This window comes from Nyctereutes procyonoides, unplaced genomic scaffold (genome assembly GCF_905146905.1).
Source record: "Nyctereutes procyonoides isolate TBG_1078 unplaced genomic scaffold, NYPRO_anot_genome, whole genome shotgun sequence".
Classification (NCBI taxonomy): domain Eukaryota; kingdom Metazoa; phylum Chordata; class Mammalia; order Carnivora; family Canidae; genus Nyctereutes; species Nyctereutes procyonoides.
Genome location: NW_026575131.1, coordinates 55,138,811 through 55,155,441, shown reverse-complemented (window position 1 = coordinate 55,155,441; position 16,631 = coordinate 55,138,811). Strand labels below are relative to the sequence as shown.

The following is a 16,631-nucleotide window of genomic DNA, read 5'->3' as shown; positions in this document are numbered from 1 at the left end:
ACAAGCCCCTCCCGCCTTCCTTGTTCCTCTGTTAAGAGAGTTGTCCTCTCCTTTGTTCTGCAGATTTGCCTGGTTTGCTGGTCCTAAGATGCAATTCTCTGCTATTCCTAAGTACACCTATTTTTACTGGTAAAATAACTGCAGTGTGACTGTGTAAGGTTAACAGATCTAAAAATTGGTCGTGGAACTTATGATGAAACCCCGGATATTTCCATAGTCTCAAGTATCCACCCCCACCCCCACCCCGCAAAGACGTTCATTAGTTGTAAAGGGAAAAATAGTAATTTTACAACGAAGACACCATCTGTAGCCCAATGACCAAAGTTAATGTCACCAATGAGACAGCAGTAACATGGAGTTGCTTGCAGGTGCCCCAAAGAAGGACATCTGCGGTGGCACCTCTGGACTCCTGCCTCAAGGGCGTGACTTAAGTCTAATTATAATAAGCAAGTATCATTCAAAATCCCAAACTGAGGGACATCCCACAAGATACCAGGGCGGTACTCTTCAGAAACGTCATGAAAGACAAAGGCTGAGGAGCCAGCACAGAATGAGGAGATCAAGACAACAAAACACAGTGTGGGATCGTGGATTGGTTCCTTGTCTGAACTCAGTCCGTTATAACAAAAAAAATACAACAGACCGGGCAACTTATGAACAAACACGTTTATTTCTCACAGTTCTGGAGGCTGGAAGTTCTAGATCGAGGTGATGGTACATGCGGTGGCTGGTGAGGCCTGCCTCCTGGTTCAGGGGTAGCCCTATGCTCAGATTCCCACTGGGGCCTCTCATAAGGGCTCTCATCCCATTCATGGGGCTCCCCCCTCATGACCTCAGCCCCACCCAAGGCCCTGCCTTCCCATACCATCACATTGGACTTGGCTTTCCACGTAGGAATTTTGGAGGGTGGTGTTCACAATCCTGGACCAAAAAATGGCCTCTACGTCTTTTTTTTTTTTAGATTTTATTTATTTATTTGAGAGATGACAGAGTGAGCGCACGAGTTGGGTGAGGGGCAAAGGGAGAAGCAGACTCCCAGTTGAGCGGGGAGCTGGATGTGGGACTCGATCCCAGGACCCTGAGATCATGACCTGAGCTGAAGGCAGATGCTTTTCTAACTGAGCCACCGAGGCGCCCCCAGCCTTTACTTATTAGGTAATAAGGTTGCATTGGTGCTAATTTCCCGGCTTCAATAACCTGATTGCACCATGGTTAACATAAGATGCGAACATTAGGGGAAGCTGGGTGAAGGGTATCCCGGAACTCTACTATTTCTGCAGCTTTTCTGTCAGTCTAAAATTATTCCAAAATATACGAAAAAGAAAATAATCCCTACCTCAGGGAGTTGTTAGGAAAATGAACTGAGGACACGCAGGTGAAATTTCTAGAAGTAAGAATTCTTAATACTAGCTTTGGGGTTTTTTCTTTTTTGTCACAAGTTGCTTAAATTTTCAAGAAAACATCAATGGCGAGGTCTGGAGTGTCAGGAGGTGAGCTTGTTTTCCTAGTCCTTCCTGACTTCAAAGAACATTATCCAGAAAGAAGATCGTTAGGAGCAGCGCTTGGCCACTAATTGGGGCACACGTAACCCCAAAGCTGGGCTCTATCGCAAACTTTCAGGACCTCAAATCACTCTAACCCCCTCGCATACCAAGGATGAAGGCCAATTTCAGGGAGGTCCGGTGGATCCTGACGGCTCCGCAGATAACCTTAACTCCAAAACTGATGCCCTTCTGCTATGGGCAGCCTGTCCTAAATTGGGATACCTGCTCACATTAAAAAATTCCCTTTTCTGGGTTGCCTGGGTGGCTCAGTGGTTGAGCATCTGCCTTTGGCTCTGGTTGTGATCCTGGGGTCCTGGGATCGAGTATCTCATTGGGCTCCCCACAGGAAGCCTGCTTCTCCCTCTGCCTACGTCTCTGCCTCTCTGTCTCACGTGAATAAGTAAATAAAATCTTTTTTAAAAAAGAAATTTCTTTTTCCTTGCAACTGCCTGCTCTGGACCATTAGAAATTGGCTCCATAAACTGGATGATCACAGCCTTATTCTGTGTTTCACACTGCATGGTTCTGTTGATGTCTTTCCCACTACCTCACCTGCTGTGTTTGACCTTCAGTCCATCACTATGAAGGATTCAATTAGTGGCCAAGCGCTCCTGCTAACAAGATATTTCAGTTGTGAGCTGTTTGGGCCTCCCACTGAAGGTTAGATCTGTGTGTGCATGTTTTCTTTTCAGAAAGACTGAGCCCAAACAGCTTTTGTTTTTTCCTTTTTTGCCTAAAAACAAAACAAAACAAAAAAAAACACACAACCCACACTGGAGAAATAAAAAAAAAAAACATCATTCCAAAGATCCTTTTTAATCACGATGTGAAATCTAGCAGTCCTTAAGGAAACTTAATGACATAAATATCAGTAGATCTCTCTCTCTGTTCGGGACGCTACAAATGGGGTGGGTGTGAGATACAACAGGATTGCATAGAGGAACACCTTTCTCAAGAATAAACAGTTCTGGATTAGGGCTGTGATGTTGGTTCCAGGAATCTATACAGGTGACAAAATGGAATAGACATCCACACACATCCACACTCACTGGTGAGGACATGTAAAAGCTGATAAAACCCAAAAAAGGTACGGAGTCTAGTTAGTTGCATTGCACTCAGGTAGGTTTCCTGATGTTGCACTAACAGTGTACTATGGTTAGGGTAAGATGGAAGCTGGGTGAAGGGCCCATGGGACTCTCTGTATTATTTTTGTGAATATGTGTCCAGAGTTTTTTTGTTGTTGTTGTTCGTTGAAATATCATAAACATGTTTGATAGACAAATGACAGACCGAGAAGTCTCTGCACCCAATATGACACAGGCATATGGGGGTTCTTGCCAATTAGGGAAGAGATGAGCTTTTCCAACGGGAAAGCCGGCAAGCATATGCACAGGCAACCTCCAACAGTGCTGGAGACCCCCACTCCACCAGTGGTGGAGAAGAGTGGCCCACGTCACAGCCTGGAAGAAACAAAATGCCTCCACCTGCCGCTTCTGAGACCTTGACCTTCTGCCAACAGACACTTACTGTTTCGTACCTGCCCATCATGCATCCTCCTTCCTGTTGGCACCCCACTTCCATTTCTGGGCCTCATCGTCAGGGTAGGAATGTGACCAACTGAAGTTAGGCCAATGAATGCTGTTTCGTGACAATCTACTGAGTGAGTGAGGCAGGAGTAGAATGTCCTGATGAAGAGCTCCTGCTTTGAGACAAATGCAGGTTCCTAGCTGCCAAGGCTCCTGGAGCAAGCCCAGTGCCCTTTGCCACCTGTTTCTGTCCTCCTGTGACTTGTGACTAGTTTCCTCTTCCTCTTTATTTCACAGTGGTTTAAGTGAAAGACATCTTATTCCCAAGACTGATTTTAAACATTCCTTCGCTGAGCTTCCTACCTATAAGACACACGGAGATTGATGACATTGTTCAGTTTGCAATATGGATGACAAGGGGCTGATTGCCTTCATATATAAAGGGAGTCCACAATTCAATGAGGCCAATAGGTCAAAAGAAAGGTGGGCAATGATTACTAGTAAACAAGAATCTTAAAACATGAAAATATTCCCACACATGGAAGAAATGGGAGTTCAAATGACAGTGAGATGCTACCTTTAACCCCTAAGATTGGCAATGATAAAAATATTTGATAGCAGGCAGTACTGGTTAAGGAATGGGGGGACAGGCACACTTCACCCTTCTTGGAGAAGTTTACATTGAGGTGTTCTCTTTGGAAGGCAATCCGGCAATCCTCTGTGAAACTAAAAACGAATATGCCTTTTGATAATTCTAGGAATTTACCCTATAAACTCAAACATATGTCCAAAATATGTATAAGACTATTTGTTGTCATATCACTTGTACTGGGGGTTGGTCAATTTCAGCCTGTGGGTTAAGTCTGGCCGCCTGCCTGGTTTGGTAAATAAAGTTTTATTGGCACACAGCCAAACACTCATTTACATATCATTTGTGGCTGCTTTTGAACTAGGTGGGCAGAGTTGAGTAGTTGGATTCTCAGGCTATCTGGCCCACAACGCCGAAAATATTTACTGTCTGGCCTTTTACAAAGTAAGTTGGCTGACCCCTGATTTATACTGATTTAAACAAGAGGCTCAGAATAACCGGTTATCCCTTGATAGGTGCCTGGCCAAATAAATTCTGGCACATTCACAAGGAGGAACAGAATTCAGGTGTTAAAAACAGAGACTGGGATGTGATCATCTCTCTGGAGGGAAGGCATCTTTTCTCTATATATCCTTTTAAAAGCACTACAGTTTTATTTGTTAAGCCATTAAAAATAAAAGCAGAACTTCCCAGAGTATGGAGAGGGTGGAGGTGCCAGGAGAGGCCATGGTGCTGTTGGGAGCTTCAGTACCAGAGTGCCATCTGCTCAGGCAGCTTCCAGTATCCCTAGGTGTCGGGTGCTAGGGCAAATGTGAAAAGGGAATGGCCTGCCCTCCTTGGTAGGTGGTCCCTGATCCTGGAACCACAGAGTCAAGCCTCTGGACAAGCAGAGATACAAAGTAAAGGCAGCCAGTGCAGAGGAACCAGCCAGAAGGACATGCACCTTGGCTGATGCTGTCACCCTGAGGAAGCCTGCAGCGAGGACCGGGCCAGCCATGACATCCTGGGCTGGGTCCCTAGGGGACTGACGGGGGCTGCATCGGGTCACCCCGGCATCCTCCCTGAGGCCCTCACAGCCCCAGCAAGCTTAGGGCTCTGGCACCTCCTGGGACCCCGCCAGGTCAGAGGAACCCCCACCCCCAGCCCCAGGCTTGGAAGGAACCTGAGGCAGGCGGCTGCGCTTCCATCTGGAATCGTTTACTGAGTCCACTTCTTACACGCATAATTATAAAAGAATAAGAATCGACAAAAATATTTTCTTTCCATAATATGTAGAGGTGGTTCGTTTCTGGTGGGGTGGTTTTTTTTTCTTTCTTTTTTTTCTTTTTTTGCTTCTTTTCTTTTTCTTTTTGCCCGCCCCCGGCAGAACTCTTGGCGGAAGGAACAGGGAGGAAGGATAACCCTGAGGCGGGGATGGGTCCGCTCCGAGGCGGGAGCCCCGGTGTGTGTGTGGGGGGGGGGGTGGCGTGCGCGGGGCGGGCCGGCCGAACACTGACCCACGGGGCTCAGGCCTGAACGCTGGGGGGCGGCGGGAGGGGGCGGCCCTGTGCGCACCGCTCCCCCCACCCCCCAACTGGGTGCTGGCTGGGTGGAACTCCGCGGCCCGGGAGCGGACCCCATTCTAGGTTTAGGCACCCTATGCTTTGTATTAAATAATCATCAAAAACGCCCCCCAACAAAACACAATATGAAGTGGGCGGGTCTGGAAGGGACGGCAAACGCATGCTTCCCTGTGGCCAGGTGCGGAGGGCCAGGCGCCCCGCCCAGTGTCCTCGGGCCTCCCGGGGTGCCTGGTGGGGTGGAGGCTCCAGCTCCCAGACCTCGTGTAGGGGAGGGGATGGCCTGAGGAAGTGCCTCTTGGATGGGGGACTCATCCCTCCGTCCTGGCAACCGGGAGGCAGCAGGCAAAAATCCCAGGAGCATTACAAAACTGAGAAAAGGCGTGGGGGGCAGCGAAGGCGAAGGCTGGGGGAGGGGGTGCTGTCCAGAGGGGGCCGCGGGAGGAGGTGCCGCAGGCCCTCCCGCCTGCTCCCCCAGTGGCAGCGGCAGCGGCGGCGGCGGCAAAGCCACTTGTGCTCTGAATGTGCAGCCCCGGCGGGCGGCGGGGGCTCAGAGGTATTCCTGTAGAAAGTGCAGCAGTGTGACTTCATAGTGCTCGCCGGACTCGGGGCAGCGGATACTGTGTCTCTCGTTGGGGTAGATCTGGGTGGACAGAGAAGGCAGGGCTGGTGGCACACAGGGACCTGCCCAAGGTGCTTGCCCCCCCCATTCTAACCCCTCCCCTCCATTCTCCACCCCCTTTCCCCCATCTCCCACCCCCCACCCCCTACCCCAGGCTCAGGGCTGCTTCTGGAGGGTTATGGAAAGAGCAGGCACCCTTGCCGGATAGACCTGGGCTCCAAACCCCTCTGCCCCTGACTTGCTTGCTGTGTAACTGTAGGCCAGTGACCACCTCCCTGACCGCAGCCGCCTTCCCTTTTGGAGAATCGGACCTCTGCAGGCCTTTTGGAGGGCTTGCCGAGCTAGTCTCTCAAACACAGAGCACTTGCACATACAGAATGGCACATTCAAGGGACTGTCTCTCCACCCCCCAAGCTAGGAGCCGCCGCCAAACCTGGGGAGGTGCAAGTCTGTGGGACCTTTGGTACTTGTTCACTGGTGCCACTTGCATTTTACCAAAAGGCTATGAGGACTACACATGCCATGGCTCCCATGACAGGCCTCCCACCCCAGGCTCTCAAAAAGTGTTTTCTGGGTTCTCTCTTACCACCTGAGGGGGGATTGTCCCCAGAGAAGACAAATGACTTGCTGGCGACACCCAAGGAATCACCCAGTCCCTGAGACCTGGCTGAGTGACATTTAGGCCCTTGGGTGATGGTAACAGGAGGTCAGGTCTTGCCTCTGACCATGAAATGAGGGCTCTGGCACCCTAGTAGGTCTCAGATAGACACTGGGGGTTCGTCGGTCAGGATTGAAAACCTGCTCCACACTCTCCCAAATTACCCGACCCCAGTCTCAAGCTGCGTGGGGCTGGCTCATATCAGGGCTGGGGGCCCATTCCTTATCTCTTCCGGCCAGCAAGATGATTTGTGAACTAAACCATTCCTTCCTCTCCAGGCCCACGGCCACTGCCCCAGTTCACTCTGGAATACATTCAAGTGCCCAGAGGTCTCTCTTCCTCCTCCTTTGCCTTCTTTAATCCATTTTGAATGAAGCAAGTCTGCAAGGACTTGTCAGTCTGTCATCAAGAACCTGCCTCCTGGGTCCTGCTGCCCTGTAGCCTCCCAGGCCTCACTCCTCCCCACCAGCACTGCCTGGGACAGACCCTTCGCACCACTCTGGGTTCTGGCTGCCTGTTTACTTCTTCCTCCTTTTGGCTGTGAGGGCAGAGAGAGGGTCTTGAGGATCCCTGCCATGCTCTCTGCCCTCAGCCCTCAGGTCCGGGCTGTGAATGGGCTGTGAACAAGGAGGACCTGGGGCCACCAGCCTCCCAGTCCATCTGTTCCAGGGTGCCTGAAACAAAAGGCGGGGTACGCCCCACCTCCCTCACAGGCTGCCCTGCTCCCACCCTCAGTGTCATCTCACCTCCAACTTCTCATGGGGAGGCAGGGGTGCAGGACTTGGGGCCCGCCCTGTGTGCTAACCCTTCTCCCGAGAGAACCCATTTGGCCCTCAAAGACTCATGGCAGGTAGGAGTTATCCTGCCCGTTTCACAGATGAGGAAGAGAGGCCTGAGGTTAATTGACCTGGCCTATGGCCAGGTGCAGAGCGAGCGGCTCTCCCAGCCACCCCAGCTCAGACTGTCTCGCTCATTGGGGACATTTCAGGTTCCATCCTGGCCCTGCTCACCCTGATCTGCAGCTGCCTCTGGCCTGTTAGTGCAAAGCATGTGTGGCTGGGGGGCCTCCATCCTGCCCTGTCTGGAAAGGTCCCTGAGGTCTGTCCCTCCTGCCCTGTGACCCTCAGTTTCTCCGTCTGCTTAATGGCAACATGGTACTCCCCTGAGGGCAGAGCGCATGGAGGCTTCTGGGAGGCAGAAACACTGAGGCTGGCAGGATAAAATTTGTCCCTCCCACCTCTCTCACTTGGCTGGCCCCTTTCCTGCTACAGCTGACTATGGCTCACATCCCACTGGGTCCTCTGGGCCCTTGTCTAGAGGGCATCCGAAGCGAGGGGGACCAGACACCGCACCCTTTGAAGGCCCCCAGCTGCGGCCCCGCCCCCACCGCTGAAGCCTGTCCTTCATCACCAAGGCCCTGCCCTTCACCTCCAGCAGCTGCCCTCATGAAAGACCCACCCCTTTTTGTGGAGCTACGCCCCTTGCCCAACACCACACCCCTGCCCGAGGCCGTGCCCAAGGGGTCCCACCCATTGCCTGGCCTTGGCCCCCCAACTCCTCTCCCTGCTCACTCCATCCACCCTGGCCTCCTGTCTCCGGGCTGCTGCCTCCAGCACTTTCCTGTGCCTGGTGAATACCCCCAGCCCCCCAGCCTCCCACATCTGGGCTGGGCTGGACACCCCCCAACTTTCCAGCATCCTCACCGGTCACCTCCTCAGGGAACCCTTCTCTGATCCCAGTCACCCTGAGATGCTCTCAGCGCCCCATACCATTCCTTCCAGGTAAATTTTTTGGCTTAAGGTAAAATGGTGTGGGCGCGATAATTTCTATAACACTAACCTCCCTCCACCAGGCTGAGCTGGGGAGGGCTGGCCTGGCCCCCAGTGTGCCCAGTGTCTAGGGCACCACCCACGATCAGTACATGATTGCTGACTGGAGGTGGGGACCCGAGGGCCTGGGGAGGGGCCTGGGGAGCCATGGAGGCAGCGGTGCGGGGAGCTGCCTTGGGGGCCAGCGCAGAAGCAGGTGACTCCGCTCCCACCCCCCCCTGCGGACTCCTGGGGAGGCACCACCCACCTGGAGCTGGTAAGGTTTTCCTGCTCGGATCAGCTGGGAGACAAGAAAGTTTGTGTGGAAAAAGTGCACGTTCTCATCCAGGAAGCCGTGCAGGATGAGCAGGCGGTTGGGCCTGGAAGACAAAGTTGGGTGAGGGTCTGAGGTGGGACCCTCTTCTCCCGCCCAGCTCCAGCAGCAGCCAGGACAGGCAGCAGCTCAGCAACGCAGCACGGTGGAGCACGCAAAGCCTGAAGGCTGGAGGTGCCACAAGCACGTCTGGAGACTCCCTCGCTTCCTTTCAGGCAAGGAGGGGAGCGAGGTGTGGGTGTGCTGTGCCATGGTATGCCGAGCTACAGAGAAGCTTCTAGAGCAGTGCTGCCCCACCGCACTGTGGGATGAGGGAATGTTCTAGACTGGTCCTACCCAATGCAGTCACCACCATCATCACCACATGTGGCTACTGAGCACTTAAAATGTGGCCAGAATGACCGAGGAACTGTAGTTTTTAAAAATCAGATTTTTTTTGGTAAAGAGAGTGCACATGTGTGGGAGGAGGGGGAGCGGCGGGGGGGGGGGTAGAGTGAGTCTTGAGCAGGCTCCAACCCCAGCGCGGAGCTGGGGCTCCACCTCACGACCCTAGGGATCATGACTGGAACTGAAATCAAAAGTTGGAAGCTTAACCAACCCAACCACCCCGGTGCCCCTAAAACATTGATTTTTCAAAATAATTTACTGAAATGAAATTCACATAAATAATCTAAAAATACCTCATTGCGGGCTCAGTGGTTGAGCGTCTGCCTTTGGCTCAGGGCATGATCCTGGGGTCCTGAGATCAAGTCCCACATCAGGCTACCTGCAGGGAGCCTGCTTCTCCCTCTATGTCTCTGCCTCTCTCTCTCTCTCTCTCTGTCTCTCATGAATAAATAAGTAAAATCTTTAAAAAATAATAATAATAAAATAAAAAAATAAAAATACCTCATTGCAAACTGAAGGATTTGGGGGCATTTGGTGGATTCCCAATGCTGTGTGACCACCACCTCTACCCAGTTCTAGCAAAGCCCCCTGACGTTAGCAGTCTCCCTGGACCCCCTGGCAACCAGCAGACAGTCTGTGTCTGTCTCGGCCCAGTTATTCCGTCAGTAGCTGTGAACCAGTGTGAGCTTCAATTCGGGGGTCACTATTGCTCCTTGTGCCCAGACTAGATGGCACAGACCCAGAGTGCTGGCTTTCAAGCTTGGCTGTGTCGTGTGTGTGTGTGTGTGTGTGTGTGTGTGTGTGTCCCCATACACACCCCCCCTCAGCATCTCCAGGGAGCCCAGGGCCACACTCCAGGTCACAGAGAACAGCTTCGCCAGGAGAGGGTCCTGGGTAGGGTCAGCATGCATGGAGAGCCCAGCACTAAAGGTGTGGCCCAGGGAAGTCCTTCACCAGATCGAGCCACACCAGAGGGGGGTGACATCGTTCTTTCCGTCAGACAAAGGAGCCCATACCAAAGGCTGACACCGGACGTCTAAGCTGGTCCCACAGACCCAGATGCTACAACCACGTGGACCTGTGCCCTGAACCATTGGATGTCAAAAGCCCACAAAAGAGGGGCTGATCAGGTTCGAGACCCAACAATGGCCCCACAGCTTATTAGGGATTGAGGGAGGCCCGCATGTACAAAGCAGTGAGATTCTAGAGCCTTCCTTCCAACATTCTAAGGGCAGGGCACCCTGGGGGCCTGCTGCTTCCATGAGGAGCACTGACGAGGGAGGGCCTCAAGGGGGTGTGAAGCGCAGGCAGAGGGAGGCTCGGTGGCCACAGGAGTACAGCGCCAATACGGGAGGCCCAGCCTTGCAGGCGGACACAGAAAGGGCAGGGGGACAGTGGCAGCAGGGAAATGGGGGTCATGGCGACCCTGAGGGCTGAGGGCGGGTGGGGGCCTTACTCATTGGGCAGCTTCTCCACGTGCAGAGCTACAGAACCCGCCTCGTAGCCAAGCTGGTTGTTCTCCGGGACGTCCATGTAGCGCTCAGTGTACCCTGTGTCGTAGGCCATCCAGACTGTGACCGGGGCGCCCGCGATGGCCACCTGAGGGCCACAGTGGACAGAGTGGGGTCAGGGAGACAGAGAGAGAGAGAGACAGGGAGAGAGAGGGAGAGAAGGAAGCAGAGGGAGCGGAGAGGAGAGAGGAGAGAGAGAGAGATACACACATGAGTCAGGTCTCAGGAGCCCTCGCTGGCCTGCCGGCTGTCCCGGGGCCTCCCCCGAAGGACGTGAGGAGCGGACATGCACACGGGGACTGGCAGGGGAGGGGCCCTCAGACCGTGTCCCCCGTGGATCGTGCGATGTCGAGGGAGGGCGGGTGAGCTGAACGAGTGCGTTCAGGCCGGGCTCAGCCCCTCCCTGGTCCCACTGCCTTCCTGCCTCCTCCTCCTCATCGCCGCCCCGCGGTGCCCTGCCAGTGGGGCCGGCCTGGGGGCCCCTCCCCCGACGCTCTTCACACCATGCCCCACCTCTGCCCATCCGAGGCCGGGGTCCCGGGCTCAGCCTCCCACAGAGAGCTGCTGGCGGGGTTTTGTGCAGCCGGATGCCATCCTGGGGTCAGCAGTGGCGGGCAATGAGGAGGGGGGCTCGGCCCCATGGGGCTGCTGCGGGGAGAAACAGCCACGTGGCAAGGCCCCTGCCGAGATGCCTCTCCGGGGGGGCGGGCTCCGAGGGGCACAGGCGGGTGCCCGCAAACAGGAGGGGGACGGGGTGGGACCCACCTTGAACACTTGGGGCTTATGGATCAGCCCCATGAGCGAGAGGAAGCCTCCGTACGACCACCCGTGGATGGCAACTCGGCTCAGGTCGATGAAACCATACTTCTCGGCCACAAACTGCAAGCCCTCCACCTGGTCCTCGATCTCCACCTGGCCCTGAGGGATGAGGCCAGGCACCTCTCAGAGGCCTCTTCCGTGTGCGAGCCCTGCTGTCCCACCTCTGTCCCTTGTGTACCAAAAGCAGGTCTCTGGAAGGTACCCATCTCTCCAGACCCTGTCCCAACCTGCTCTCGGGGGGCCAGTGGTCAGACAGGCCCAGCACCAGCCCCGCGCTGCCACCTCCTGGCTGACCTGGAGAAAGTCACATCTCCCCTCCTGGGCCTCAGTTTCCTCACCCCTAAAATAGGACGTCAACATGAATGGGACCACTTTACAGTGGGCATGAGGAGGAAACAAGGTGGTGAGTGTCCTGTACTCAGAGGCCTGGCACATGATAAGGCTCGATAAACAGCAGGTGTCATCACCGTCATCATCCTCATCACCTCCATCCTCACTATTATCACTGTCCTCCACCATCATCTCCATTCTTATCACCTCCATCATTGCCACCATCACCACCATCATCTCCATCTTCATCACCACCACCACCACCATCATGCCCATCATCACCACCATCATCCTCCACCACCACCACTACCCTCCACCATCATCATCATTCCCATCATCACCACCATCTCCATTCTCATCACCTCTACCACCATCCTCCATCATCTCCATCACCACCACAATCATTCCCACCATCACCATTTCTTCTCATCACTTCCACCATCATCATCTCCATCCTCCTCATCACCACCACCATTATTCCCATCACCACCACCCTCCATCATCATCTCCACCCTCACCACCACCACCACCACCAGCATTCTCATCATCACCACTATCATCTGCATCCTCATCACCACCGTCTCCATCCTCACCATAACCACCACCATCATTCCCACCATCATCACCACCTCATCACTTATACCACCACCCTCCATCTTCTCCATTCTCATTACCATCACCACCATCACCACCGTCTCCATCCTCGCCCACAACCACCACCATCATTCCTGCTACCACCACTATCTCTTCTCATCACTTCCTCCACCACCCTCCACAATCATCTCCATCCTCACTACCACCACCACCACCATCATCTCCATCTCCATCCTCACCACCACCACCATCTTTCACCATCATCCTCATCTTCATTACCACCACCACCACCATTACCATTAGTACCACTTCTACAGCCACCAGTCCCTGTCTGTTCCAGCTGTTGGGACTTCCTGCTGATGGCACTTATACTGTTATGTCTGGCTCATCTGGGCCTCAGGCACCAGGTGGGATGTGTGGATACCTGTCTTGCCATGGGCTGTGGCTCAGAGCAGAGCATCAGAGTGGACATTTTCCTTGGTTCCAAGAGTCCACCCTACTAATGCCTGCCATCCGGCCAGGACTGCCCTTGAGGAGGTGTTCCAGAGCTGCCCCCAAGCCCCAGGGCTCCCCTGACCATACAGGAAAGGCCCAGAGAAACTGTGAAGAGATGTTACCATTTGGTTTTTCAGGGCCCCTTCGAACCGAAGCCCTCGCTGACACGAGCCCCTGCCATCGATCACGACCACGGCATAGCCCAGGGACGCCAGCGTGTTGAGCCGCAAATACTTGATTCCTTTGAAGGAGTTATTCACCAGCTGCACCTTTAAGGGGAAAGTGAGGAGAGGACATGGAGCTTTAGGATGGGTGGCAAGGATTCCAGTGTGAGATACCAGGCAGGAGGGGCTGGATGGGCCAGAGGCAGGTGGGATGGGGCCGGGGGTCTCACAGTTTCATCAAGACTCTTGTCCTTTACTGTGAAGGCTATGCGTGGCCCTGGTAGGGTTCTAGCCACCTTGTAGCCTACGTCAGGCAGGGGCCCACTCTGTACCAGGTCTGTGCTTAGGATGGGCTCCCTCCTCAGCCGGGACCTCTGCCATGGGCCTGCCTGGAATTACTCCCTTATTTTTTGAGACACGTTTTGCCTCCTGTCTACTGCAGTTTTCTCTAAAAACATATAAAAACCAGTGGTGGCAGGCAGTTGTGTTCTCGGAGTTAACTTGACTTAAAGCAGTTCCTCATTTTGGCACTACTGATGTTTGGAGACTTATCAGTCTCTGCCATGGCAGGTACTGCAAGGGATTGACTGTCCGAGGCCCCCACTGTGGCCATGAAGACTACAAATGTCCCTGGACACCGGCAAGTGTTCCCTGGGGTACAGAATATCCCCAGGTGAGAAACCGCTATCTTAGATGGTCCCCAACCAATCTGCCTGCCTGGACCTGTCTTGTCTCCTCAGAGAACTGGGCCCAGGGTCCATGGCCTCTGCTGTCCCAAGATCAGTGATCAAGGGTGACAGTGGGTCACTGCTGGGCAGGTGGACCAGATGGGACACCTGGGGGCTAGGGGAGGTTTCCCAGAGGGACAAGGGAGCATCAGCAGGGGGAAGAGAGTTGTATGAGAGGGTGGGGTGTACAGAGACTCAGAGGCAGGAGGGCTAGGACCCCAAGAACCCTGTGATCAGTGGGGAGGGGACCCCCTGCTTGCATTAACCCTTCTTCTAGCCTGGCTGGCACTCAAGTCTTGGCATGAAGGAAGGGGGTGTGTGGGGAGCAGGGCTGGCACCCACCTGGGGGCCTCCATACACAAAGAGGACAGTGGGGTGCTTCTTTCCTGGCTGCACAGCGTGGGGCTTATAGATCATGCCGTAGAGCCGCACGTCTGACCGTGTGTGGAAATGGAAGATTTCCGGGGGCACGTAATCCGGGGGGCAGCCTGTAGAGACAGAGTGGCTATGGCTTTTTGGGCCAGAGTGCCCCAGAGAAGCACATCTGGCTGAAACCCACAGTCCACTGCCTGGCCCTTGACTGCAGAGGGTAGACAGGAGGCACTGTCTTCTGTGCTTTCTGATGGTTTAAATCCGAATCCAAGGGCCACAAAAGTCTCTGGTCCCAGGAGTGTGTGTGTGGCAGGCTGCAGTCCCCAGCAGCCCCCCGACACCTGCTGATCTGATCTCCTATGGGGGTGGCAATGCCTCTGGGATTTGAGTAACAGCCAGTCTTATCATCTGCTTCTGATGTTCACCTTTATTTCTGCCAAGCAAGAACATTGGTTTTCCAATCATGACAGTTTATTTAGGTAAATGGAGAAAGTCACTTTAAAAGAAAATTAAGGGGATCCCTGGGTGGCGCAGCGGTTTAGCGCCTGCCTTTGGCCCAGGGCGCAATCCTGGAGACCCGGGATCGAATCCCACGTCGGGCTCCCGGTGCATGGAGCCTGCTTCTCCCTCTGCCTATGTCTCTACCTCTCTCTCTCTCTCTCTCTCTCTCTCTCTCTGTGACTATCATTAAAAAAATAAATAAATAAATAAAAGAAAATTGGGATCCCTGGGTGGCGCAGCGGTTTGGTGCCTGCCTTTGGCCCAGGGCGCGATCCTGGAGACCCGGGATCGAATCCCATATCGGGCTCCCGGTGCATGGAGCCTGCTTCTCCCTCTGCCTGTGTCTCTGCCTCTCTCTCTGTGACTATCATAAAATAAAAATAAAAAAAATAAAAAAGAAAAAATAAAAAAAGAAAATTAAGTTAACTGTCACGTGGGTTGGGAGTCAGAAAATGTTTTCTGTAAAGGGTCAGCTGGTGAGTTTTGTCTGCATCTTAACTACATGGCTTTGCTGCTGGGGCCCCAGTGTAGCCGTTGAAAGTACCTAAATGACTGGGAGTGGCCAGGCGTGGCACGTAGGCCGTGTTGGCTGACTTCTTGTAGAAGTGGTCTACGAACATGCCAAGACTGGGAGTGTCCGGACGTGGTGCCTCGGTCCACCTGCCTGCAAGTCCAGGGCTGGGCACCAAGACACCGCACTTCCCACCACTGCCCTCTTGCTGGGTGCCTGGGTAAGACCCACCCTTCTCTTGGTTTTATCTGTAAAACTGGGACCAGGGTTCCTGCTCTGTCATGTCCTGTGGTGATGTGGGGAGAGTCCTAGACTGAGTAAGCTACTGGCTGGAGATTTATACCAGGTCTCAGAGGACGATGATGTAACAAGATGCTTTCCAGCCCACAAACGCCAGGGATTCTTATTTCCTAGAATGTTCTGGAAATCTAGCAAGTGGCAACTCTGGGGTCAGGGAAGGGTGTCCTTTTTAGTGCATGATTCCTGTGTGCCAGGCACTGTACGGAGTGTTCAGTTTTCATCCCGCAGACTGCCTGCCATGGGACTGTTTCATAGAGGACACACTGAGTGACGTGCCTATGGTTCTGGAGCCAGCAGTGGAATCTGGGGTCACCTGAGCAGAGTCCAGGCCACCCTTCAGGCTCCAGGACAAACTGGCAAGTTGCCTCCAGTTTCCCGAGGCTGTGCTCATGCCCAACCCCCCTGGCTCCTTCCACAAAAGCACCGGAATATGTGCCCTGTGCAAATGCCCATGGAGACAGCTGCCCAAGGATGAGGAGAGGCCCCCTGTAGGGACTCTCTGTGTCAGGCAGCTGGTCATGAACTGCATCTGTGCTGTGTCACACCGTCCTTAACCACAGCACAGGAGTTAGAGACTGTCCCAGGTGGCAGGGCCCACAGGACAGATGGGGCCACTGGGCCACTTGCTGCCTTGAAGCTGCTAGAACGGCCCCTGCTTGCCAGTGTTTTTTAACAGGGCCACACCCTATTTTACAAACAGGCAAGTGGAGGCTCCCAGGGATGCTGGGCAGGGGAGACTCTGTCAAGGTCCCCAGGGGTGCAGGGCTACTCACTGGCCGCCTCCATCATGCTGGCCCAGAAGCGGGGCTGCTTGTGCAGAGGGTCATCATCAGGGCCGCTCAGCTTATAGACGTGCACGCAGGGTGGTGTGCCCACGCTGCTGTAGTGGCTGATGAACATGTCGAAATTCTGTGGGCAGGACGGGGCGCTGAGCACTGCACGATGCATCCTTCCTGACCTCCCAGTCTGCTTTGGCTCCCTCCGCCCCCATCACCCACAAACCTATGTACTGTCCACCCTGTGTGCTCACTTGTTTAAACTTCAATGCTCTTCTACTCACATGGGTGCTAGTACCCCCCACCATTTCACAGATAAGCAAATGGAGGCCAAGAGGAATCTGTTCCCTGGCCAGGGATCCCCCACTTCCCCTGATCCGTCACCCTCGATGGTAACTGACCAAACCAAGGTCATACCCTGATCCTTCTGATGTCAGAGCCTGCTCATGTTGCTGGTTCTACAGTGCACAAACTGCTATCAAATGCTTGCCCTGGACTGGAAG

General features: G+C 54.0%; 1 protein-coding gene across 4 annotated transcripts in view; it reads right to left on the bottom strand.

Annotated features, from left to right (window-relative positions):
* Window positions 1-4,287: 4,287 nt before the first annotated feature.
* The window catches only part of DPP9 (dipeptidyl peptidase 9), a 41,411-nt gene continuing 29,067 nt past the window's right edge, over window positions 4,288-16,631 (bottom strand). For 3 of the 4 annotated variants that reach the window (XM_055343458.1, XM_055343459.1, XM_055343462.1), the window contains 7 exons: window positions 16,126-16,261; window positions 14,011-14,156; window positions 12,899-13,045; window positions 11,304-11,456; window positions 10,484-10,626; window positions 8,575-8,686; window positions 4,288-5,861 (listed from right to left, as the gene is read on the bottom strand). In XM_055343458.1, the coding sequence (XP_055199433.1) occupies window positions 5,769-5,861; window positions 8,575-8,686; window positions 10,484-10,626; window positions 11,304-11,456; window positions 12,899-13,045; window positions 14,011-14,156; window positions 16,126-16,261 (930 nt within the window). In that variant the 3' untranslated portion in view covers window positions 4,288-5,768. Of the gene's footprint in view, window positions 5,862-8,574; window positions 8,687-10,483; window positions 10,627-11,051; window positions 11,187-11,303; window positions 11,457-12,898; window positions 13,046-14,010; window positions 14,157-16,125; window positions 16,262-16,631 lie in introns of those variants that run through there. The other variant, XM_055343460.1, reaches the window with a different exon arrangement.